At 41.0% G+C, this 27,185-nt stretch overlaps 1 protein-coding gene and 1 long non-coding RNA gene across 5 annotated transcripts in view; both read left to right on the top strand.

The window, feature by feature from the left end:
* Window positions 1–1,674: 1,674 nt before the first annotated feature.
* LOC119007713 lies at window positions 1,675–6,262 on the top strand. The gene is made up of 3 exons (XR_005071204.1): window positions 1,675–1,797; window positions 1,881–2,017; window positions 5,860–6,262. It is a non-coding gene; the product is annotated as an uncharacterized LOC119007713 (long non-coding RNA).
* Window positions 6,263–20,631: 14,369 nt separating this feature from the next.
* LOC119008132 (complexin-1-like) overlaps window positions 20,632–27,185 on the top strand; it is a 56,314-nt gene continuing 49,760 nt past the window's right edge. Inside the window, exons 1-2 of one of the 4 annotated variants that reach the window (XM_037078203.1) lie at window positions 20,632–20,942; window positions 22,312–22,430. In XM_037078203.1, the coding sequence (XP_036934098.1) occupies window positions 22,400–22,430 (31 nt within the window). In that variant the 5' untranslated portion in view covers window positions 20,632–20,942; window positions 22,312–22,399. Of the gene's footprint in view, window positions 20,943–21,023; window positions 21,291–21,694; window positions 21,921–22,311; window positions 22,431–27,185 lie in introns of those variants that run through there. The other 3 variants (XM_037078202.1, XM_037078204.1, XM_037078205.1) reach the window with 3 other exon arrangements.

The following is a 27,185-nucleotide window of genomic DNA, read 5'->3' on the forward strand; positions in this document are numbered from 1 at the left end:
ATGCCTGACCACAGGACTTGGCTATGTGACAATTCAAGTTCAAAAGACTTCATGAAAGTTGAAACGCACATTGAAAAGATTGTGACAGTTCCTGTTTCTTCATATTAAAGTGAGATTCTTCTCTCAAAGGGAAAATGGCAAACCTGATGAGAGAAGCACTTCAGAAGGCTTTCTAATGTCAGAGACACGGAAAGCATGTAGGAAGAAGAGAACTAAAATATTCTTCTTCGTCATCTGGTTTCATGGTTGTTATCGCCGCTGAAATAACTAATTTAGAGGCATGACTGAAAGATGTATATTTTTATTGTGAAAATGTGTTGACTGAGTAGAGTATGTATGTTCGCAGCACGTCACCTTGGATTATCTCTGCGTAGTTTTTTGTGCTGAGAGTGAAAAGTCTAATCAAATGAGCAGCTGCTGACACAGGCTCGACATAACATTTAATATGAAGCTAAACATATAATCAAGCTGTTTTATGAAGCAGGAACCTTACCATTGACTCTTCTTGTTACATCTTTTGGCTGGTGGCTCGTATTAATTTCCCCATCTCTGACCATGTGACTGCAGCGGCCCTGTATGGATGTTATCTCTGTGGAAGCTGCATTTGGAGGTTTTAATGTGAGTTTCTTTGGAGGGAGAGGGATGCCTGGAGCAAAGGGAGATAAGGGAAATACATTTGGGTTCACTCATTCTGATGAAAGCATAATTGAGTCCATTGGAGGCTTTTAGTGGGCTCAGATACAACCGCGATGCCTGCAGACGTCTGTGTAAAATTCCATTTGCCTGAGAGCTGGAAGAGCAGTCACTGCAGCTCGCACCTCAGACAGGCAGGGTGAATTAGTATTTGCATAATAATAACAACGCTTAGCTTCTGTTGACCTGCGCCGAGGACTAAATGTGTGGGGTTTAGCAATCAGTACAACTCAGTGTTATGCAAATTGTCGCATTGTGTTTCAAAGTGTTTGCTGTGGCTGCTTAGAAGAACAAAACAGAGAACATTTTAATCCGAGCAAAGCTGGATGTGTATTTGGCACCATCCCACAAGACCACCATCAAGAAAATCATAAAGATACAAGACAGCAAGAGATAACCGAGCAGAAAATCTACATATACACAAACATATGGCACAGATGCCTCACTGGTTGACTGTAGCTGTCATATAAGCATTTGCGATGATCTGACGTCCATCTGCCAGTAATCAAAGAGCGTCACCTCTTCAGCATCACATTTAAAGGGAAACTATTTCAAATTACAGAATACAGACCACAGAATGCCAATCATTAGTTTTTAACCACATAATTGCAGTTTGAGGAACTTGAAGAATAAAGCATGTAAATAACAAGATCGAACATAGTAATCTAGTAACTTAGTGAGGATGTTTTGACCCTAACCAGCAGTACTCAGGAGTCACCGCTCAAGTCAAACCCCAGCAGAGGAGATGTGTGTGAGATTGGTACAGCAAGAAAAAACAAACAAACAAACAAACAAAAAAACATGGTGGTACTGGCAGGGAAATGCCTACAAAACAGAGCAGGGTTTCTGTCAGACATGTCATGGTGTTACTGTGGGTTGTTTTTCTGTTGTCTGTGTTCTGATCTCCCTGTTTGCCTTCCCCCCTCCTTTCTCCCTCACCTGCTCCTGCCCTGTGTGTGACTGTAGGCGTGGCAGCAGCAGCAGCAGCAGAGTGGCTCACCTGTCGTTGATCAACTCATCGTCCTCCGCCTATATAACTCTGGACTCTCCACCACGTCAGTGCCAGGTTATTACTACCTGTATGGTGATATGTAGCGCTGCTCTGTGGGTTTTCCTGATTACTTAAGTATCTCGTGTTGTGTGTTTTTCCCTTTGTGCTTATGCCCGTGTCTTGTTGGCTCCTACAGAAACCTCTGGTGTTTGTTCTGCTCTGCTTCCTTCTTGCTGGCTCTCCTGAGTACCTCCACACCAGCCCAGCAAACCCTGTCAGCCTGTCCACCTGCCAGCCTGGTTCACAATTCCACGTTACACTGAATCCACTGCAGTAAGTCCAAAGGGATCCAAAGGGTTCAGTTAAACTAGAAAGATAGCAAGAATTACAAGGATAGATTTTGTAAATGCCAAGGACAGACAAAACACTTTGGGCTGGGGTGTGTGTAGCATGTTGCCCATCAGCAACTTTTCATATTATCATTTTCGTTATTAAAATTGGTATGATTCCAAAAATGTCTGTATTACACTGTGCGACCACTATAAAAAAATGTAAAATCTTTTAAATTAAACTATACTTTACTATTCAACTATTTGATTTACTATAGTCACAATGATCACATCGGGTGCGACTTGCAAACTCTTACTGAGGCCAGTTGCAAGAGGAGTGAAAACATCTTTTCCATTGAGTAAAGCCGTCAGTGCCATTCTTTGTTTCTCTCAGTGACATAAACTCTCCAATTCTGATATAACTGATACTACAGCAGCGACACTAACCTCTTGAGGAGCCGCCATTGTTGTTTGGTCGAACCATTGTTGCTGTGTCTCAGTTCAGGGACTGCATCCTTTGGAAGCTGCATTTGAAGGCCAATTACATCATAATGCCACACAAAGGCTGTCCCGAATTGAGGGCTCCTCCAAATGCAGCCCACAAATGCTCCTTCTTTTCCCTCTTTTTGGGGGATGCACTGCTACTATCCTTCGTGGCCTTACATATCCCAATATTCTTTGTGCATCCAAAAAAGAGGAAGGATTGACATCGCTTGGCACAGTTCATCACTTTCACAGGCCTGGGCAGCAGAAATCGTGATGTAATGGTAAAACATCTGGTGACGCAACCAGGAAATGCTACAAAGTGCTAGTCCGTCCCATTTAACAGTGGTTGATGCAGCCTTCCAAGGTCTGTCTGAAGGACTCACCTTCGAAGACTGCAAAGGCCGGGTCCTTCAATGGATGCAGACCCTGAATTGAGACACAGCATATGTGTTCCACCACAGGCTCTTTGCTTTAAGCAGATCACATGATCTGACAAATCCAGCTTCTTTGCAAGGTAACTATATCCACACATTCATCCATTCTTATTTAGTTTACTGATCAAGTCCCTTCTGAAGGTATACAATTACTATAGGATTGCAAAATGGAATTGTAAGTACCAAGGCGAACTAAGGACACTTTATTAAAATGCACAGCAGGGCTAAATAAAGGATGAAGATCTTGGCAAGCTCAAAAATATTCATTTGAAATGTTACTAAGTTGACCAAAAACCAAAACACCCTCTTTAGGTTCCATTTACATCATTACTTCTAGCTTATTAATTTAAGTATTTCATATTTTGTGTTTTGCATCTAGATATTCTTTATCCATAATTTTAACTAGACTAATTCTGAAATAAATCTCTACCAGCAAAGAGATGTGACACAACTGCAACAACCTCTAAAAGATATCAACACACAGGCTACAAATATCATGTTTAGAAGCTCTGACAATATTCATCTCCATGGGAACCTCGTTGTATGTCACTTTCTAGTAGAGCCGATGGGGAAAAAAACACTGAAAATCCTTTTTACAAATATGCATCACTACTCTTGTGATAAAATTGGATGCTTGCCTCGGCTTGCTTGAAAAGTGAAGCTCTTTCAATATTTGCATGAAAAGCTTTTGAATTAATGCTCTGATTTTAATTAAAGATGATGTTTATATCAGTGCAGAAGATGTTCTTCAGTAGCAATATGTCTCCACTAAACCCCACTGTTCAATGAAGCATCATTGTTTAATATGAGGAAAGAGCTGCAAGAGCTTTATTTAAAAACGAAGGTAGTGGACACATCTGTCAGGATCTCCATCTCATTTATCTCCAATATTCTCACACAAATCACTTTATTATACTGATAGCATCTGCAGGACGATGCTTATGCATTTTGAGAGGGTAAAAAAATATTACTTCTTTTTTCATCTTTCATAAAAAGAGAAGTCATGTTAAAAGTTTGCAAGATGTTACCAGAAGACCTCGTACTGTTGAAGACTTATAATAATAAGCTCAAAGATCAAACAGGCTAAACCTGGCAGGAACAACAGACTGATGCAGCTCATTACTGGTCCTGTATTTCACAGAAACCCCATCAGTGTCAAATGTTTACAATGTGAGGCTGCAGGTAACAGATGTTACAGATGTTTGGGTGCTGCTGACGGAAGGTGATAACCAACCTGGCACAAGGCTCCCACAGTCCCTTTTAGATACTGCTGTGATCAGCTGTTTCCTGGTTTTAAAACTCCCCGGCTGTGGGTCTCACAACAGCGCACGACATCGACACCTCCGCCCATCTCACGCAGTTGCTGGCACATCGACGTTTCGGATTTACAGAGCAAAGGAGGTGGAAATAAGTGTACGCTCCGAGGTGTCAAATTGGTGGACCAAAACAAATCCCCAATTTCCCGCCTTCTGTCTAAATCCGCGGACCTAGCCACAAAAAGGACAGCCAAATTGGCGGCTCACTGCCCTGTATAAAAACGGTTACAGAGAGATGCGGCTCCAGCAGATCCAGATGAGGGATGCTACTCCTGCATGATACAAGTCTGAGAGGAGGAAACAGAAGATAAGCTGTCATGTTCAGTGCATGATGGATTGTTGTGCTGTGGTTGGACTGGTTGTCTCCATGCTGCTAGTCAATGATCAAACTGTTATTATTCAAGATTGTAAATTACGTTACTATAGATACAGTTTTGTGTTGGTTTGTTTTCTCAGCAAACATCACATGGAAACAAATGCAATGAGGAAGTATACAAGTCACTCAGCCCCAAGCACATTCGCTCCTGTGGAAGAGTTAAACATTTCAAATCCAGTCAGAAATTAAGTGTCTTCTTTATTATTATTTGTAAAAGCGCTTTAATTTCCTAAATCAGCTAAAGTTTGTATAAAACACTCACTCAAATCAATGATAATCACCAATTTTAAACATTGTGTGTTTACAGGTTTTGGTAGTAGCAGTATAAAGCTGTGTGTGGCTCCAGAGGAAGCTGCATGTAATCTTATAAATCGCAGTAGTTGGTGGAGTAACCCTTTAATATTGCATTTTTGGGGGGACTATTTCCAGTGGTGAATAAATACGCATTTGGTGCTCTAGCAAGGACATGCTTTCTAAATGCTTTCACAGTCTTTCAAGTGCTACCATATACAAAACAATAGAGGATTTATACAAACAGATTTTAGAAAGAAGAAGGTGACATTATTATAAGCAGCTGTTATATGATCTAATATGAATCCCTGATTGACTAATTCATTATGCTGTGACATATGTTGTATATCATGTAACTGACCTTGTAATATATAATTTGCACCTGAGTGCAAAGCACTGCTGAGTTTTCCAATTAATACATTTAAAGTATGACATGACACATCCATTGCACCTTGAGTCATAAAGGCTGCAGTACTCGCAGCCGTCTATCATTTTTCAGTTTGAATGTTTTATCTTATGTGGTCTCTCTCTCTCTTTCTTCATCTCAGCACTAATGGAATATATTAGCCAGCCCGACAAAGCATCTATTCAATTCGTTCATATTGTAAAGAACATTAAAATCCTATTCAGAATGCCCACTCAGAGTGCTGTCTGGAGTGTTACCTTTTCTATCCGTAAAAAGATATGAAAAACACTTCAAGGTCGTAAGCAAACCACTGGAGTGTAAATAATTTCTGGATGAGCTCCCGTGATACAGTGCTCTCTATGACTCTGGAGATACTGCATTAGTCCTGGTGTACTAATGAGTGAAAGTTGAAAATAGGTTATTAAATTCCCGCCTCTGTCTTTAGAAAATAAATAAATAAATGGATGGCATTTATGTCACTGCAACACCGAATCATTTCCATTTGCCTCAACACCACATCTCTCTCACTTATTTCAGTGTATGCTCTGGTAGCGACAGCGACCTTCGCAGCGAGCTGAGAGTCACGGTGAGAGAGTTTCGCCCTCATTAGCAGCCTGCGTTCGCTGTCTGCCGGTCATCTCACCGGGTAAAAAAAAAAAAAAAAAAAAAAACACAAGCACGGGAAGACACGTCCTCCGGGGCGGCTGGGGTGAGACCGACCCTGCACGCTTCCTCCGTCCCCAGATTCGTCCTTGTCCATTCCTCTGATGCTGAGGAGGGACAAAAAAATGTCAGCAGCACAAGGTGCCAGACGGGCCCTTGCCTTCTCTATGGGTTCTGCTACTATTTTCTGCTCATTAGGAGGTATAACACGATTTCACCCTTCTGCCCAAATCAAATAAAGGCTGTGTGATGATAGCATAGGTGACCTTAAGGCTCCTAATGAATCAGGACTGAATTCCTGCCGCCCCCCTCTCTCTCTCTCTCTCTCTCTCTCTGTGTGTCTGACAGGATTTGTGCGGTCTTGGTAGACGTCCTGTGTAATGTATGTGGGCCGACTTGTTGATGAGGAGTAAAACGTTTCAAAGTGTATGGAGAGGCAGAGCTCATATAACATCATCAATAACATCTACAGGTTCTCATCAAACACAGCATGGGAATTTTGGCCACTTGGGGTCTTTCAAAATAAAACTAAAGATGTAAGTGACCTGGGTTCATGGGAGCTGTTGCCTTCAGTGTTCAACAACCACAGCTGTATTTAAGTACACAACTAAACAAAATCTTTAACTCAGGTCTAGTCATTTTTAGACACTTGAATGTCGAAAAGTTACATATTATATCTTTAAACTGACTGCCAACCAGAATTACACAGTGGTACTTACAAATGCTGATAACATCTTGTTATGGATCCTTTTCTTGCTAAGCCCCTCCCTACTCTGGCTCTTTATGGCTGCCTTTGGTGGCTGGGCTGGTTAGGTCTAGACATGAGGCGTGAGACTGGTTACGGCTGGGCTAAGAGTGTTAGGATAAGCCAATCAGAGGTAAAAAAAACAAAAAAGGTCAGTTCACTGACTTGTAGTGATCAGATCTCATGTACATCACTGGGACGAAAAGACACAATGTTTTCTGCATAAAGAAGAAAATAACTTAATGAACAGCGTTTCTTTCAAGTTTATTATGTGTCTGCTTGCTCAACAACTCACAAACTTTTGCAATTTGCATCCATACATGTATGAATTTGAGTTAATGTGACTGTAAAAATTGATTAATGACCAGAAACATTATTAGAAAAGGAGACAAACCACTTGTGGCGCTCTGAATAGACATGTCTGTGACACCAGAGATTTAGGTTGTATGACACATATCTGACAGGAACACATACGTTTAGTCCAACTTTGAGCCGTATATTAAGTCATGTTTGAGTTTTGGTAAAATATGATTATTATCTCTGACATTTTGTCAAATATGCTGCATTCAGCCATCTAGAAAGTTAAAACACTGCAATATGTTTTTACATAGTTTTTACTTTGAAGCCCTTTGTTTTGCTGGAGGCTGTGGATTTTATTGTACCTCAAACCCACTCACTGCTCCCATGATGCCTCTGTGGTTTTGCTATGTATTGAGGTCATGTTGTCTGCCTGAATCTCAGGATGAGGTTGCTCATATCCAGATTTTAATGTTCTGTAAATGGAAAAAGTGAGAGAAAACGGCTGTTTTTCATCAAACCCCTGCTTACTTTTCAAGCTCTGCATAATTTGTTTAACATAATGTGCCCATTTATTGTCTGCACATTGTGTTTCTGTTCCAGTCTCATATTTTAGCAGGGAGATGGTCTGACAAACGCAGTGATAAAGGAAGCAAAGCCGGAGTGAACAGAATTGTTCTTCTTCTTATTATTATCATCTGCAAGGTGATGCTGCGAGTGCTGCCCTCTTCATCAGATGTCTGCACTCCTAAATGTCAAGCTCGCAGGTGTTAGTGCATTCACACCTTTGAAAAAATAATGCATTGTCCACTTCTATCATGTTGCTGTTATGTCCTTCATGCACCAAATCCTCTCCATGGACCAAGATCTGTATTTTAGTCTTGGAAAAGGAATTGTTACTGCTTTCTGATCTATTTGAGGGCTGCAGATAATTGGAATTGGCAGGGTTTTCTATTAATTAAATGTTGGATAGGGCTGTAAACATGCCCACCAACAGCAACTGACGAAACAACAACAACACAACTTTTGAGAAAGTCTGTGATGAGTTCAGAAATTTCTCCCAAACTTGGTGTAATGAGATACAAATTAAACATTTTAGATTTTCCCTGGCACACCTGTGGCCCACACAAGTTCCTCGGCAGCCCACACAAGCTGGCATTAAATATTAATCATTTCTATTAATGCAATATGAGGGCATAGCATGCAAACAAAGGCAAACCGCCACTGTGATCCAGATTGATCATTTTAATTAAACTGGCTGGAGGACAAAGGCACACCATTGCATTATGGGGTAGCTGGTTATTTGTTATCCGTGCTGAAAGCTTTCTCCAGGCCTTTTAACTGCTGAAACTGACTGCAGCTTTTTCACAAGCTGCCTGTTTTATATATCACAACACACACGTTCAGAGTCTGGGGGTCTAGAAAAGAACACATTTACATATTTAGTAGGTGTTCAATCACTGTTGTATTTATATTTATATTCCCCTTGAAATCACATTTAAAATTCCTAAAAAGTTTCTACAATGTTTGCGAGTTCTCCCCAGGAAGACTATTTCTGTCTTCTTCTGGAAATCAGCCAAAATGAGTCAGCCCTGATCAAACATTTTATTTTTACCATCAGTGGCCCCATATCCAACTGAGATTGACTGCAGAGCAGCGACAGCCTCTTTGGTTTCACGCTGGCATGAATGAGGAGCGGAGGAAGGTTTCCTACAATCAAGAAGTTAAAAAAAAACAGAACCTGACACCTCCTCAGAGCTCCGATCCCGGGTCTGATTGCCTTTGATCATTTTTATTCAGCTGTTAAAAAAACTGTCGGAGAGGGGATAACTTATTTCCTTCAGTTTTCTTCAAACTTGTACAAGCTGTAGAGCCAGAAATAGTGGCACGGAAGCATCTGAGAATCTACAATGGAATCTGCATCCACTCTCATGATCAACACAGCAATGTGAAGCAGCAACATAACCCTTTGCTATACCCATGTGTGGCTGGAGAAGGAAATCAATTTCTCTTTCAGGCAGTGCATATAGATAGATAGCTTCAAATACTACATTTAAATCCTGCTCCTGACAGGCCAGAGGAGTGATCCCCAGCATGGATAAAGTAGCTTAAATAACATTGTGCAGAAAATACATGTTTAAATCACCATCAAATAATAATACCAATTATAATAGCCTAGTGTTTTCCAACATTGTTAGAATATGAGGAGCGTCTGCAGAACTTTTGTTCTGACTTCTCATGCCGTTTCTCCAAAGGAGGTCTGGGAGACTCTCGCTTCCTCCTGTACAGCTGTTGATTTTGTTCATTTTGTTCTGCGAGTTTGACTCTTCAGTTCCTGAAGTGTTTCCCTTCAGAAGATGAGACATCTGATCCGCAGTGACACAGTGACAGTGCCTTGGTGAACTCGGAGTGAACCGTCAGTCAGCGAAAATCTTCAACAGCATCCGAGACATGAAATATGAAAGTCTCTGAGCACTACAATATTAATACAGTGGCACTTTTACAACAGAGGGTATTTTAGCCACGGTTGAGAAAGGCTGACATTGTCAATTTAAACATTTACACTGAGAGCAACAGGACAGATAAAAAATAGAGGTGGATTTTTAAAGATCACAGAAAGGTTCAACTGAAGGGAATAAAGAATCACCAAACTCTACTTCTTAAAGCAGTTTGGACAATAACTACACTTACTTGCAGAGAATTGAGGTCTTTGACAGCAACAGTATCTTTTTGGCACTTAATTTACTTTGTGACCCGCATTACAAGCAACTAATATTCAGTGCAAAAAGTCAGACCTGAAGTTCCTTCACTATATGAAGTCTGAATGGCTGCCGCATGAAAATTACAATTATATAAAAACAAACACCTGGATTATAGATCTGGTCAAAAGTTTAGCCGCCTTTAAACAAACCCCATTCAATGTAACTCTCCAAGAAACATATTCAAATAGAACCCTAACTTTGCCTTATTGTGTCTATTTCTATTTTCATCACTCCTAATAAAATCCATCCATCCATCCATTATCTGTACACATTATATGTACGCCGCTTAATCCTCTGCAGGGTCGCGGGGGTCCTAATAAAATATTCATGTAATTTCAATACCTTCCCCACACACAATCCAACGCATTTCTGCTATTTGGGTTAATTTCTTTCTTAAGCCATGAGTGTTACAACCACTGCCAGGAAATGGCACCAGAGAAACAGTGTGAACTTTCATTGAATCATGAAATTCTGGCAGAAATAGCCACTTGGCTGTCACTGGCACATTTACAGGACTGTTGATTAATGTGTGCTGTCATTGTAAATAAATTAACCAACTAATGAGTCATAGGAGAGAGCAGTAATGAGGGACAAGGGACAGTTTTTCATCGTTAGCTGCACGTCAGCGACATTAGAAGAATAATTTAGAAACACTGACCAACACTGTCGGATTATTTACTGTAAGTTTTGTTTTTTTTTTGTTTTTTTTATTTTTCCTTCCTATATTCCTCTTCTTGTGAACTTCTCAGAAATCAAGCCACATCATCTTTGGATATTATAATGTTTTGTTTTTTTTTTTTTTGTTTTTTTTACTACTTTCCTTTTAATTGTTTTCCCACAGGTTCATCCTCAAATGTAACCTGCAATTTTTACGGGAATGTTTTTAATTTTTTTTTTTTTTTGACAATGCCATGATTCTATCGGAATATATCCATTTTATGTAAGCATTTTGGAGTAAATTTACACTTGTGACTATACAGAGTGTGTGTTTTCTTTTTTCTAGCTCCATTCATGATATGGGATATTTGTTTTTTTTCCTTTATTACATGTGGGGAATGAGAGTGGTTGCTGACTTTCAGCCACTCCCTATTAAAGACACAAGTTCCCACAAAGCACGCTGACTTTTTCGGGGGAAATCTTCTCTCCTCTCAGACTTTGGGGAATACACTTCAAAGTCTAAATCCATACAAACAAACCATGGGACAAGGCCATTGTTGGCAAACCAGAAAAGTGAGACATGTTGGTTGTCAGCAGGAGCCATCAGTTGTCATGGTACAAAGACAGCTCTAAGCCAAAGAGAGAAGAGGAAGAAAACACATTCAGCTCCTGTGGATGCGGATCTCTACTGGGTCAAGAAACACTTGTTACCAGGCCAAGAGAAATTCAGACAAGAGATTCAAACTCATAAGCTACTTTCACTGTAATTAACTTAAAATTTTTCAGTTGCGTTTTGTTTTTCATTACTTCCTGTCACGCCCACAACAATAGGAAGAGCAAGGAATCAAACCTCCAACCCTGTGATGGTGGACAACCAGCTCTACCTCCCATGCAGCTAGAGCTATCTGGCCTATCCTGCCGTCAGCCTGACACAGACCTGCACAGATGGACTGACCGGTAATTAACTGCACTGATATCAACAAGCTTCAGTCTCTCCTGTCTCTGCCTGAGTGTACATGCTGTGGAAGCTCCCTGCAGAAATGATTATTCTTGTGCAGCCCACAATAACTGATGACTCGTCATCGTTCCAACAAAAGGACCTATTCAGAGACTCCCACAAGAGCATTAGATTTTACCAAACCCTCTCTTTCACTTCAAGACAAGGAGCCAATTACACACCCCTCATACACTTCTAATAAACATCACCCCCGCGCCACACCCCACGCTCGACTCACAAGGGCCGAAAGATTGGTTGTTTATCAAATGCCTCTTGAGACGGTGGACGTTTGCAAATGGAGGAGAGGAGGAGAGGGGAGCGGGATTCTCCCAGCGGAGCGATCTCCACGTAATCATGTACTTGCTGTCTTGTTGTCCCGCGTTTCTCGAGCTGGTCTCAAGAAAGTTTGTGAAATGACTCACAATGGCTTCAAATAACTAATTACGACTAAGAAAGATGCTAGAGAGGGAGAGCTAGTATCAGTAGATTTGACTGTAACTAGCTCTTTAGGGAGTAGTTTTAAAAACAAAACCTCGTCACACCAGAGAGGAAAGTACATTTGTCTTTGGTGGTATAGCAAGGTGATGACAATAGTGTGCACAGGGTATATAGAGGTCCGAAAGTCTCCAATAACACCAAATATATTGAGCTTAAAGCTGAATAAGAAGATCCCAAACGTCTTCTCTGCCTTTAACCCACCCCCAAGCATCAGTGGCCAGCCATCATACAGCCAGTGCCTTGGTCAAGGGCACTTACTGGAGTATTCGCCTGAAGCGTGCATGAAATTGTTCATTACTATTTGACACTATGGTGCAGCCCTATACAACATGGAATATTGTCTGTGAATATTTTATTGAATGTAAATATCCTACAGCTTCAACTAAGCATTGAAATTCCCTAGTATAAGAAATTGCTATAGCATTACTAGGGAATTCCAACACTGTCAGATACAACTTCAAAGCAGCTTATAAGGACAAACAAGGGGAGACTGAATATTAAAAAAATAGAATTTACACCGTATTAAGAGTCTTTGCCCCCCCCCCCCCCACACACACAGGCTTTATCACTCTTCAAAACACAGCAGGTCAACGAGACTAAAGCAGGTTAAACTTAATGTTCATCTTTAGTAAAGTCATTGTGCGTGTGAAGAGACAATTGTCTGACATAAGTCATCATATAGAAACACACTTTGATCACTGTTGATGTTTTATCCTCTGATATCAGCCGACACTTTCCCTCTCTGTCATGACGCATCACCACATCTGTCGTCCATTCACATGTGAATTACAAAGACATCCTCCCAACGCTGAACCCATTCAACATGATGACCACAATTCATTTCAGCAGCCCATTTCCCTCCATGGAACATTATTACCCATGATTCATTTCCTCATCATTAAGAGCTGTGGCTGTGTGGCCGAACGTAAAGAAATTTGATAATAATGGAAACAATTAAGCAGATACATGTCACAGATCATCCTATACAGTACACATCTACAGATGATTGTCTAATCCACTACTGTAATTACAGTGTGAGGGTGCAGTTTGATTGCAAAATGAATGCTATTTGCACCAGTGTTCAAAACTGTGCTCTCTTGTTTGACCCAGAAATAAAAGAGGCAGATGTCCAGGAGGGAAAATGGATTCATGAGCGCTGAACATGATAGATGAGGTGCAGTTAACGGATGAAGGTGATTTCTGTGTCACTGGGTTTCAGTGCTCAAGCTGACAAGTCCATGGACCGCAAAAGAAGTTCGGATAAGGATACGTGTGTTTAGCAATTTTAATATGCAGGAGATGTTTATACTGAAAGACATGAGGAGTCACAAAAAAGTGCAGGGCATTGAAAAAAAAGCTAATGGTCTTCCTGGCAAAAGTCATGAGATAGCAAACAAATAAAATGTCGCCTATCAGAACATTTTGTGTGTCATGTCACCTGTTTTAAGCTTTGCATGTGTCCGTTAATTCTATTTGCATTTTCTAAGTCTTGGACACAAGGGAAAAGGTCGCAGTCCGTACTTGACCTTTGTCATCAAGTCAACAACAGTTCACGCTTGTGAGATTGATAGCCTAACTTGTCCATATATGAATGTCTGGGTGAATATATCATCCTATCTCTTGTGGGTTATTTGTTATTTGAGCTTTTAAGCCTACTTAATTCTCCATCTTAGCTCACAACCTACTTTGATCTGCTCACCTTGCTTTCCCTCTCTCCAGCTAAAGTCACTTTGTTGCGTACTCACCGGCTCATATTTTTCTCTCTCCCTCTATGTGTCTGTGGATGTCAGGAGGATGTTTTTGTAAATTCATCTAAAAAAGCAGAACTCTCATTTTGGATTTTTCACACCTACTATTTTCCCCTTCTTTCACAACCACGTGGTGGAGGCTTGTTGTTTTTGAAACGCTCCAGATTGGCATAGTGCCAAAACAATGACATAATTAGGACTATATTAAATACGAACACTGCATTTCAATCAGGGTGCATTCACAGGACCTAGATGCCCTTCCCACGTAAAGTCTATGTGTGGGAAACACTACCCTAGGTTGATGGGAAACCCTGGAATGGATGCTGTATCGGCACTGAATCTGATTAGGTTTATGACAATATCACGATTTGGGTGTAAATAAGTAGGTTACATTACATTGGTTGAAATATGTTGACTTTTGGTTTCACACACGACATGAACACAGGTCGTCTGGATTGAAGTCTTATTTGTTGGATCTGTCCATCCATACCAGCTTCCTCAGACTGTCACGCTTTATGCCTGATGAAAACAAAATCCAAAAAATGTAAGACTTAAGGTATTGGCCCTTTATCAACTTTGGTGAGACCAGGCTTTAAAGAGTACCACCTCACATGATTCTGTCACTAAGCACAATCACCTGAGATCTAAGTCTGTGACATCAGACTGCTGGTCGTTACAACACATTTCTTAGAAGCATTACAAATACCTGAGTATTGCTGCCTCCATTGGTTCACACCTTACGGAGAGAGAGTCATAACTTCAGGTCAGGTGTTAAATATGTTGGGAGTCCTCTTGGTGTAGTTTCAGCCTCTCTGCCATAATCATGCTGAAAACGACCCTGCAGTGGACAAATCATCCGATCCCAGTGAAATGAAGGGGCATGTACTACTGACTCATTGCAAACGAGCTGTGAGCAGATTTGTCTCTGTTTCTGCAGCTCTCCCTTTGGCCATAGTGAGCTGTCAGACTTAAGAGGTGATTTAGTACGACTGCTACATTTCTAGAGTCAATTCCAACTCTGATTCCAATTGCTGGAGTTGCTGAGATTGAGTTATTGACTCCTGTATACGCAGCACCCAAGAGGTTAAGCTGCTGTCGGGGTCTCCTTTGAGAGAGTAACATAGAACTTAACTTCTGTGAAGTTAAGGAAATGTGGTAATGTAAAAGCAATGATAAATGTGATTTTTTTGCCTCAATTTTCCCTCTGCTGGCTGTATACCCACATGGCTGTGTGACTCAGCTGTTAAGCTACCGGCCACAATAATTTATGACTACAGTTCTGTTTTGATCTGCCAGGATTTAAACTTCATCCTCCACAATAAGAGCTCTGGAATCTGTTGAGGTGGAGGATAGCATGGGTTGTTTTCTGAAAGCTGTGACGTCTGTATCTCAACGAGGCATCTGGGTGGCATAAGATGACCCAGTTGAACAATTTGGTTCGATTACGAGAAAACACCCCAAACTACAGCCCAGCACTTCATGGTGAGCAATTTAATAATACAAGCTCAGTCACTGTGAATACATATTAATAAAGCTTCAATTCCTGAAGGTTTAAACACAACACAAAGCAACAACACCAATGGGAATAACTTGGCAGGAATTATTTGTCAGTAATTATCTTTGGTGAAGTGTCAGGTTCTGTATATTGACTATTGGTAAACCTGTAGCTAGTAGCTCTGTGGAATTGATTAGTTTGATTTTCTATCGATTTTCCCTCTGCTGAAGGATGCATGTGTGTCAACACAGTCACCAGAATACAATGATGGCCTTGTGCATTTCTGCAAATACGGATACATTATACATGTCTGTACAACATTTCTGCAATACCTACCATGTTCAGATTAAATGACTGTGAGCAGACATTCTTATCAGAAGGAGGAGGAGATAGTGGTGGCACGAGGAATCTCTGTTTGAGACCTCTTTAACCAGGTAAATTTAATGACCATTGAGACATTTTCCACCTGATTATTTTAATGAGATGTTTCGTGCATTTACTATGCGTGGTTGGGATAAATATTGGAATCGTAACATCACAACCATTTTCAGGGACGAATATGTGTGTAATGTGACAATACCTTTATTTACAATGGAGATATATCCTCACCTCTGAGGCAGTTTCCCTTCTTTCTGTGCTTGGGAAGACATTCATCAGTGAGACACAGAAACGGCAACCAAACACCAACAGTAACCATTACCTGGCCTCGTCCTCCAACCTCCAGGTCAAGCCATTCATCCTCTCGGGAAATGTGTGAGCAGAGCGCAGATCAGAAACCACACAAGGGAATAAATGCAATACGTCAATGGCGTCTCGCAGGCTTCCCATGTTGATTTAAAGGCCACCTCGCCACTTAAACGCACACATCAACTTTGGCATGTCACCGGGGATCCTTTGATGTCAGCAAGTCAGTAAAGGCATCACAGTTCCTCCTGCTCAGATAGCCAAAGATGTACCATCAACTACTGTGTGAAGAAAGACCAGACACAGCAAGAGAGAGAGAGAAAGGAGAATATAGTGGATTAAAGTGGTCCTGAGATGCATTAACAAGACGTCAAGGGAGTACTGTATGTGTGTGAGAGAGGGGAGCATACAATGGTGTGTATGTGTGTGTGTGTATGTGTGTGTTTTTGCCCTTGTGCTCAGTCCTTGCAACAAAAGTGTGCCCAGGAGAAAGTGAGGTTTTCATTTTGTTGCTCCTTTTAACTAAGTGAACTCCCAGGGATGTTGCATCAGGTAACGTTTATGGCAAAGGTTGGATTTAATGTCAGGATATATATATATATATATATATATATATATATATATATATATATATATATATATATATATATATATATATATATATATATATATATATATATATATATATAATATACATTACATAATTGACTTGGCCAAAAGAATATATGATATCATTATGATATCTACTCACACTGTGGGTAGCGTGTCTTTGTCTCCTCCAGCATGACTTTGTGCACTGTGGTGGTAACTGCATTGTCTTTTCTCCATTTTGTTGTGGGTGGCAAGCAGTGCTAAGGAGACTATCACCATATTCTATGAAAATGTTCAAACAGAAGGAAAAGTAAATGATGCAAATGGAGTTGGATTATTTACACATGTTATCATACGTGTATATTATCAATGCAATTTCAATATTCCCTTTTTGAATTGACGATTATCGCCAATGATGGTATATCATACAAACAGAAAAGTAAAACTTCCCCAGTATTTAAAGTGACTACATGGAACTTTTAAGTGTTAATGTAACAGCAAACAAGACCATCAGCGAAAACACTGCTATTTTCATATAGTTATTGGTAACACCTGTGCTCGGGTCCCATCACATACATCACATATAAAATCACATATTAATACATTAACTCATCGCGATTCTTCATGTGGTCTCTCTGTCATTCTCTTCCAAATCAAATGCGTGCACCACTGGCACACACTAACAACAGCAGGCGGTGTCGTGTACTTATAACAAATGTCATCAAACAATGTTTAAACCCGAAACCTGTTCAGTCTTAATTCTGCAGGATCATACAGTGTACATGCGTACATGCTCATACATTACACTGTTACTGATCATTAAAATTGATTAGGAGACACAATCAAATCAAACTAATTCCAAGTTCATGTGGCCGCAACACTGAAAAAAAATCTCTTAATGTGAGCTCCTATTGATCTCAGCTGCTGATCAATAGCCATCTCAGAGGCTGATGGAGGGGACACATGGAGACTTGTGGCTGGATCCAGATGACCTCTGCTTTAGCCAATAGTCATCCTGATGAGACATGAACAACCTGTAGGACCATCAGTGCTGCAGCCTGACAGGTGGAGCTAATGGAAATGAATGAAGAGCAGCTACAGGATCATGCATTCATCTCTACTGAGACCTGTTTTCTGGGACTACTGGGACACCTTTTCATGTGTTTTATATCAGATTTTTTGCCTTAGGAATATTCCATGCCAAGTTCATGTTAATGATGCATATTGTTTGTTGTGACTTTACATAATTCTGTAATTAAACTTTAGAAACATTTTTAGTAACAACTGTTTTAAGTGTTGCCCTTTGTGATTGTGATTGTGCATTTTCAGCCTCACAGCTGCTTATTTTTCACTGGATTCGGTTGAAATTTTGTACTTGAACATTTAAAGAAAAAAACAATGATGCAACATATATTCATGTAAACAGTCACTGCAGAATGTTTAACAGTAACTGAAATTGGCTCAGAATAAAATGTCAAATGTTCCATTAGTGTAGCCTGTCTTGTAATAGTTGGCTTCTTCCTCTACAGCCTTTTCCAATCAAGCAGGGCTACATGATCTCATTAAGCCATCAAACTGCTGTGTGTGTGTGTGTGTGTGTGTGCGTGTGTGTGTGTGTGTGTGTGTGTGTGTGCGTGTGTGTGTGTGTGTGTGTGTGTGTTAAGATTCTTCATTAGATTATTTATCATTATTAATTTCACTATTATTAATCTGCAATGACTGTTTCAATGAAAACATGTTGCAAATTCCTGGTTTTGTTGCTAAAAACATGGCTCTAAATTGTCCCAAGGTCTCCTCACAGGTCTCGACAATGTCAGATACTGAAACGCAGACTGAAACAGCGATCACTGGTGTGTTTCCTCCTTTTCCCAGACATGACAAGCAGGTAATAAATGCAAAAGTCATAAGACACATTGCGTACACATGAACTTATTCTTGATTTGCATAAGTGTGAACTGCTAACACTTTTTTTTTGCAAGGTTCCATGAATTCAACAGAAGTTTTTACATCATTTCTCCAAGGAAATTAAATTATGTCAATTTGGAACAGTTCTTAATTCCAGGCAAGTAGGCATGGCATGACCTAATTTCTCTCTTGGTGCTTTAAAAATAAACTGTAATCTGCTCTGGACTAAGTGACCATTGAGAAAAGTCACCACCACCACCATAGTAACCATGCACTATTTGTTTCTTCTTCTTGACCTGAGAAGAAAGCCATTCACAATTTCATTGTACATATATATATATATATATATATATATATATATATATATATATATACAACTCTGCAGTACCCTTTGGTTTTATAACATCATTTTTTACTGGCAGGGATATCTGTGAACTCAGCTTAGCGGCTGAACTCAGGCTTCATGTGTGTGTTCGGCTGCAGAGTTAAAACCTGTTTGAATTGACTCGACTTTATCTCCATCTAAGCCACAGGATTTGGGGGAAAATACCTCGGTGAGAAAATTGAGGAAGCCTAATTACGTCAGTTTGGCAAGCTGTTGAACCTTTTGCTATCGAGATTCCTCAAATGAAGTGAACAGGTGAGATAAAAATGAGAGCAGGGGATTAAAATTCTCTACATGGCGCCTAATTCCAGGAAACGTGTCAAGTCCCTGCCACACAGCTGACTAGTGAAGGGCTCGATGTTGGCCCGATTTTACATACAAATCATACAAACCAGAGAGCATTGGCAAACGTTGAATGAGGTGGTAAATTAGGAGCAGCTCAAAGGGTGTAAGATGTGACAATTTGATGTGTCCCAGCTTTGCATAAATTTGCAGAACACATCATCTATCAGAATGATGAGATCCAGATAAGTTTTATGAACTGGGAACAAAAGGGGCTCAAGCAGCATTAAAAAATAAAACAAGCTCCTAAAATCACATCATTCACTGGGTAGAAACAATATTCTTTATGTCAGCAAGGCTCAAACTCAACAAAAGCACTGCCTTTATTTGGGTGTTCCAGCAATAAAAACTGAAGTGCAAATTGATGCAACCGAGAATCAGGATATCAAGACCCTTAGCCTCCAGGACTGGTCAAGCTGCAAATAAAGTGGAATCCTATATCTGTGGTAAATGCCTGCATCGTTCTTGCTGCAGTTTGTACTGCAGGCTCTCTGTTACAAAATCTTTGTCTCGAAGCCCAGGATGAGTCAGTTTCTCAGACACAACAACACAAAACTGTTCCACGGGCTATGCAGGCCTCCCCGAGACAAGTAAACAGATCTCCATGTGTAAAATCAATAGAGAGCCCTGTAAACTCATGCTATAGATTAGATTACACAGTCAGTCTGAGTTTGACTTCATTTCAGTAATAACTAGAATGGCACTCTATAGATGGCATACATCTCCCAAGGCCCAGTAAGTTACCTTTCATCAGCTGAATCCAATTTTGAAAAGTGAAACATATTTAAATCTGCTAGATGCTTTTTTTTTGTTTCTTTTTTTTCGGATCATCATAAGGTAGCAATGAGATCATGGTTTCCTGGCCAAATTGTGATCCTAAGAGTTTTGTTTTAGTCCGGGGTTTCCCAACTTTTTTGACCAGACCAGATATGAAGCTATCATTTGTTCTGATGGACTTGGTGGGGTGGAGCTTGGTGCACTGGCATCCCCAGTCACCAAAAAAAACAAATCTAATGCAGCCGTTGTCATACTTTTTGGCTGTCTTTAGCTTTTTTCTGCTTTGTGTCTCTGTTAGCCTCGCTGTCTGCAGGCTTTTCCCCTCTACAGTCCTGTTAAATAAAAACTTGCCTTTGACCCAAACGTAATGTAACCAGTTAAGTGTTTTAATTGCCACATTGAAACCTTGATGAGAATAAAATCAGTCTCTTGAACATGTTAATTCTAAATGGTAATAACTGTCTTGTGATATGTGTTATCTAGCTACGTACAGTATATGGCAGGTACATCAGCCCACTTACGTCCGATTGAGAGGTTCGGCCTGGTGGTTGGGAACTCCCTGCTTTAGACATTAGCCAGGCTGCTAGTGTAGCAGGTTAGTACTCTATCTTGCGCCATGTAGTTGAAATAATGGCACACAGCCACCGTCCAGCTCAAACCACATTTAATGCTGATAAGAAACAAAGAAAAACAGGGAGAGGGATATCAAAAAGGAACAAGTCATAAAATAAAGAACGGTGTGCTGGAGGAAATATAAGGATTGCTTTATAGCAACACGAGAGGAACTTCAGAGGAACATGACAAAGAAAACGCGCGTCACGTTAAATAAGACGGCGCAGGCAAACAAAGACAACATGTTTCACCCACTCCCGTTCTGTTCTGCACTACCGTTTTAAGTGAATCCCTCTCCCCGTTGCAAGAGGAGGGGGGGCGGGCAGTAGGACGGAGCAGCCAGCCAGCGTCAGGCTGAATAATTGATCTCTCTCTCTCTCGGTCAGGAGGACGTTAGCGGGACGTTTCTCCCTCCATCCCTCCATGTGATTCAGGCGCTCCTTCCCCACCACGGTGTACACGGTAACAGCTTCACCCACCACCCCCCCACCTCTACTCCTCCTCCTTCTCTACGTGTGTGTGAGAGAGTGTGTGAGTGAGTGAGTGTGTGTGTGTGTGTGTGTGAGTGAGTGTGCAGGAAGACGAAGCGGCAGGCAGGAGGAGGCACCAAGGACGTCCTTTTTTTCCCCCCCAAGCCCCGGGAGCCGGAGATGCGAGGGACGAGCAGTTAGATTAGCCCGTGCTGCTGTTGCCTGCTGTAGAACAACTTGGTTCCGGAGGGTGCTGCAGCTGAAGCTCTGCTCTCTGATCCCTTGCTCGGCGTGTGTGTGAGAGTGTGTGAGGAGGACACCAGCCAGTCGCCGGACGGAGGTAAATCGTTGCTTTGACGCGGCTGTTTCGGCGCGATTCCGCGGTTTTTGGTGTCGGAGGGGAGCTGTCCAGTCGCGGCGGTGCTGAAAGCAGCCCTCCGCTCAAACGAGGAAGTGTTTGTGTGTCCCCGCAATTCTGCCTCACAATTAGGTCGATTTTATTTTTTTCAACACACTGGCTGCACGTTCACTGCATGTGTAGATGTAAATACGCACGCATCAGCCCCGCATTGTTGCCTCGTTAACGCACTGTACGTTTTTTTCTTCTTCTTCTTCTTTTTTTTTTTTTTTGATGCCGGAGTGGGATGGCTGTTTCCAAAGACCCTCCAATGGAGGATGGAAAGTTTTACCACATGATCAGGAAAAATGCACGGCACTGGTTTAGTCCCGGGTCCACACACACATGCACGACAGCACACCCGTCCTGCCAGGCTCGGGGACTCCGCGCCGTGCACTTTCTCAAAAGTCGCCTTGCCGCGGACGCATAGAGGTTAACACCGGTGCTCGTGACGCCTCCTCCCGCCAGTCACAGCCTGAAGGGTCCTTAAAATAAGCGCCACTGAGGATAGCCGTGTTAGCTGCTGATTTTGGTCCGTGGATGTGAGAGGTGTGACGGTGCTCGGGCTCTCAGGTTGTGTGTGTGTGTGTGTGTGTGTGTGTGTGTGTGTGTGTGTGTGTGTGTGTGTGTGTGAACCATTGACCTTGGCGTCCTTCAATTGGCGCAGTGGAGAAAAAACGTGCCGCACACAGAAGCACTGTTTGTACGAGCCTGTGCGTGACTGTTGGCACGTGCAACCAGTAATTGGAGCTAAATATAGTCATTGAATAAATTACTGTGTAATATGTCTGATAAATGATTAATAAGGAGAGTGATTGTAGTATTCAAAGTGAATTTTTAGTGACCTCATCATGCCACTTGTATGCAGGGTCAGTAGTTTTTTTGCCTCTGCTGATGATGAAGTTGAAGATTAATGATGTTTCTAAAGAAAAACACCGTTTCTTTCTGTCATTTTCTCTTCCAGATCTGGCAACACAGGACTTCTACTTTTCCGTCACTACTGAATGTAACATCGCTTGGATAAGGAAGGCAGGGAATTAAAAGCCATCATCATGAATTTCGTTATGAAACAAGCGCTGGGAGGTAAGATGAACCTGTTTCAGTGTTCTTTTTCTCCAAACTTCTGTCACTGATTCACTGAAGTCACACATCATTATTCAGTGTGAGGCAGCTGCGGTGGAGGCGGTCAATTCATCTTTCATTCCCTTTTTTTTTTTTTTTTTCCCTGAATGTGTTTCGGTGCCGGTGCAGTTTGGCCCCTGGGGCACACTGAGCACACAGCTTACTGTAACAGGCTGCTGATTTGTAACGTTGACTGAGCCGTTATTATGGCCAAAGGGGCATTTCATGTTCCAGTGAGTGCCACCTGGTTACAAAGAGGTGTTTAAACAGGTCTCCACCGCGGCTCTGTCTTACATTAATCAGGACGTCGAGGCGCCTCTTGACTGGACTCTTATCTCGACATGCTGAGCACACATTTCCTACCTGAAGGGGGGAAAAAAAAGATAATCAAGGCAGAATCTAATCTTCAGTGATTTCATTCCAGCATGCAGGCATGTGATGTGCATGGTTTTCTAATTGCTTGTGCTGCTGTGACTCCCTGGACATGAGATTATCATAACAGAGTAATGGATTTTGAAGGAATATGAAGTTGTCCTCATGTGTGGATATGCAGATGGTGCAGTGGAAGGACCTAAATGGTTTCCACACAGCAGAGAACACAGCTTGGTGAACTGTCTGTTGTGGGCTCCCTGAGTCAATGTTTGCAGAGTGGGAATCCATCCCAGGTCTGCTGCTGCCGCTTTCCGCGGGAGATGATCAGACTCTGATGCATCTGCACTGAAATTCCTCTGCAAACCTCCGAAATATAGAGTATTTCTGAGCATTAAAGTCCCGGAAAACTTCTTGTTCAGGTCATTTACTATTTTAATCATTATACCCATTTTATTATTACTGTTTCGTATATATGTTTTTTTTGCCCCTCAGGGTCAAAGGAATCCAATGTAACTCTCTTAAAAGGTTCAGTGTGCATGATTTAGTGGCATCTACTGATGAGATTACAGTGGCCTTGTGCTCGCTCTTGATGGCCGATAGAAATAACAAAGGCCCTCTCTAGAGTCAGAGTCAGGTTTGTCTGCTCTTGCCTAATGAAACATGGCGATGCAACATGACAGACTCCTTGGAAGAGGAAAGCCCCCCAGAACAGCACTGGGCTTTGAGGTCAGTTAAACATAGTGGCCAAACTGTGTAATAACAATGTCCCATGATGTTCAGCAGCCCCAAAAGACTTTTTCCCATAAGCTTACATTTTTACAGAATTGGCGGTGAGACAGTGGATACATTTTAATTGTGCATCTCAACTGCAAAAAGATTCATTTCTGTATCAGAATTTAAACAATTTGGTCCAAGAACATTACGAAATTTGAGAAGTAGTAAACCATTGAATTGTTTTATTCCCATGTAAGTCAGCAGAGGGCTTAACTGGAAGTTAGCTGCTCGACCAGTGGAAATATTTAATTTGTACTGTCTATGGATATAAGATACAGAAGATCCTGTTAGATCCATTGGAAGAGGACTTGCTCCCTCTGTAGATATGAAAGGTTCATTGTAAGCTTGGTTTCAGATGAAAATACACTAATGAAAAACATAATTATGCACATTATATTCCATTTTTGCTGACACTTCCTCTTAAATCACTCTAAATCCAACACACTAGACCGCTGATGCCCCTTAAACCTGGAGTCCCCAAGTTCAAGTTTGGTCAAGTCAAAGATGAGTTAGAACTGCGTGGGTGTGGTTTGATCAGATCTCATTGATAGTAGGCTTGCCACAGAAGAAAAACCCAACCACCCCGTCATTATTTTTGGCTTAAAATGCTGCAAGTTCCTGATTTAAACACAAAAGTCTGTGACGTAAGGTTTTTTTTTCCAAATGAGCCTCACCCACTGCAAGCTAGGGAGGACAGCACAGTCAAAACTAGCAAAGATGGAAAAATCGCTTGAGTGAAATAATCCAAACTGTTCATACCTCTGCAGAAAACCTTGTTTACATGGGATCTCATGGAGAAAACATGTTTAACATGAATCATGTGAGACAGCTTGGCACAAAATAGGATGTAGCATGATGTTGCATTATTGGAGACAGGGGATGACGTAACTCTGAATCTAGAGACAGCGGTTAACATCTCTTAACAACAGTCATCTTTGGCTTATGTTAACCATGGCAGGGATTTTCCCATATAACTTGAAAGAATACTTTTAAAGATTTAAAATACTTTTTAAATCTTTAAAAATGACATCCATAGAAACATCCACAGAAACTTCTTAAACCATTCCCAAGGCATAAAGCACAAATCCCCTAGTGACCTGTATGCTGTATGGTTAATCATGTTCCAAACAATCGTCACTTGGTCAGTAACTCGCTAAATACAACTACTAGCAGAGCTTCGGTGCCATAAAGAGGTGAAAGTGTGTCATGGGAGTCATGGAGAAGCTCTTCCTGTCGTGCATGTACAACCTTATAGCCAGAAGTAAAAGAGAATTCTATGGATTCTTGAGATCTTCAGGTAATGGTTTTCTTTTGATCTGAATGGGGCTTGCCAGATTGCTATTTGTCACTTATGCTCAGTTTCTAGTTTGATTCAGTTCACCAAAATATTCCCCAAAATCAGTAGGATTTAGGATTCTAATTTTGTTTAATGTCATTCCATAACTCAAATCCTAATACAACTAGCTAAAACTGAAGCCCTAATATGACAACAGGCTATTTGAACAGGTAAAAGTAAGCATTGCTATGTAGAACTTGAGTGTAACACCAAACACTGATCATGTCCCTTAGACTTAACTGATCATTGAGTAGAAAACAATAGTGTTAAAACAGATGGGAGGCGTTAGTGTCATTGTGCCAAGCTACACACACACACACACACACACACAATTCTCAACTACCTGTGTTCCATTACATGACTTAATGTAGCGTGCACATGCAGTCGACAGTGCTTCCTTTGGAGGTGATGGCAGATTGGACAGTATGTCACAGTAAATCCGTTCAGTGTAGCAGGTAGAGATGTTAAAGGATGAGGAAGAACAGGATCCACTTCATTAGACATCTGCTGAACGTGACGTTCCAGCTTCTCTCCCCGTGGTTTCTTTGTATTCAGATCCGGACATGAAACTACCTCTTCTCATTGACTTACTTCATTAAAAGTGCTGTCCAGTGTGAGACTTCTGGTGTACACTCAGCACAGTTGTAAACATATCTGATGGTGATATTTTTGGATGATGCTGAGTGAGCTTGTCATGTTGTCAGTTGGACAGGTGTTTCTCATTATTTTGGTGATGTCATAGTGCTGTTGCAGTGTTTTTTTTGCTTACTTCCTGTTTACAGTGTTTATTTTCTCACAGAACAAGACATGCCTGATTATTCCTCTTCTGTCTTCATCCACTGAGGGTGTTCTGAAAAATTCAAAAACACACACAAAGAAACTGCATTTGGACATGGATGTTTACAGACTATTATCTTAGAAATGATTTCACACTTCTCTAGGACAGATCTAGATCCATTAAAATATTATTTATTTTTTCGACTAGGAACGTTTAACTCCATCCATAGATTATACTCAAAATGAATTTGATTTGTATTTTATGAGATAAGGGATTTGTAAGATACTTACAGTAGATGTGATGTAAGATGGGAATTGAATTCATTTTAAAAAGGAGGAAAACAGTCATTTTGCATGAGTTAACACATTGACTACAAAACATGCACACCTAATTGCAATCAACCAATATTCAAAATAAACTACTCAGCTCATTTGAACACGTTCTTGAGTTGTGGTAGCCATCAGGTTTGTGACGATCATTGTGGTAATGTAGTGTAGACTTTTTTTTCCGGGAGGCACCTAAAAGACAAAGCCAAAATATACCTTTGACAAAAATGTATGCAGACTTAATTTACATTTGTGACAAAGCAACAATAAAGGTTTCGAGCAACGTTGCGTGATGGAAAATGATAAACCAGAGTCTAAACCGTGAGTGCAAATTTGCCAAAATGTGCAGTTCTTTTTACTTTTTATTTAACATATTCATATGAAAATTACTGAGCTAACTGGTTCAATTAATCAAATTCCAATTGAGTAGTGCATACCTTAAAGAAAAAGTTCAAGTCACTTTAGAATGAGCCCTAAACCAAGCATGATTGGCTGTAAAGTGGTCACGTGAGGCCTAGGATCCATGTTTTGCTATCGTGCTCATGCCATTGTTGATTGTACATTGTATGTTATGGTATCAAAATTAATTGAAATCAATAGTTACCAGAAGCTATGACATCATTCAGCTGTTAATATGTGTTCAAAAAAAATAAAAAGTAGTCAGGAAGAAGGTATATGACATTAAGAAGCTAAAACACACAGGTCCTCAAGGCTGCTCATCTCTGTGTCAGGTACAGTAGTGTGTGTGTGTGTGTGTGTGTGTGTGTGTGTGTGTGTGTGTGTGTGTGTGTGTGTGTGTGTGTGTGTGTGTGTGTGTGTGTGTGCGTGTGTGTGTGTGTGTTCACTGCTGGTGAGTGTGTTAGTTGTAGTCCTGGGGAGCAGCGTACAAGGCAGCTCGTCAATAAAGACGAGTCAAGTCCGCTGAACTGTGCATAAAAGAAATTTCACACATGAGGAAAACCAGGCGGATTGTGCCAAGGTCTTCACCTTAAGCGGAGTATTTCTTTCCGTCTTGGGGAGCACATTTTTTTTTCTCCAGATTTCTTCTTAAGCAGTAATGAGTTTTCAGTACGCAGTGGATTAGCTGTGGGCTATTATCTCACGTCTCTCTGTCTCTCTCTCTCTCTCAC

The sequence above is a fragment of the Acanthopagrus latus genome, chromosome 18, assembly GCF_904848185.1.
Source record: "Acanthopagrus latus isolate v.2019 chromosome 18, fAcaLat1.1, whole genome shotgun sequence".
In the NCBI taxonomy this organism is placed as follows: Eukaryota; Metazoa; Chordata; class Actinopteri; order Spariformes; family Sparidae; genus Acanthopagrus; species Acanthopagrus latus.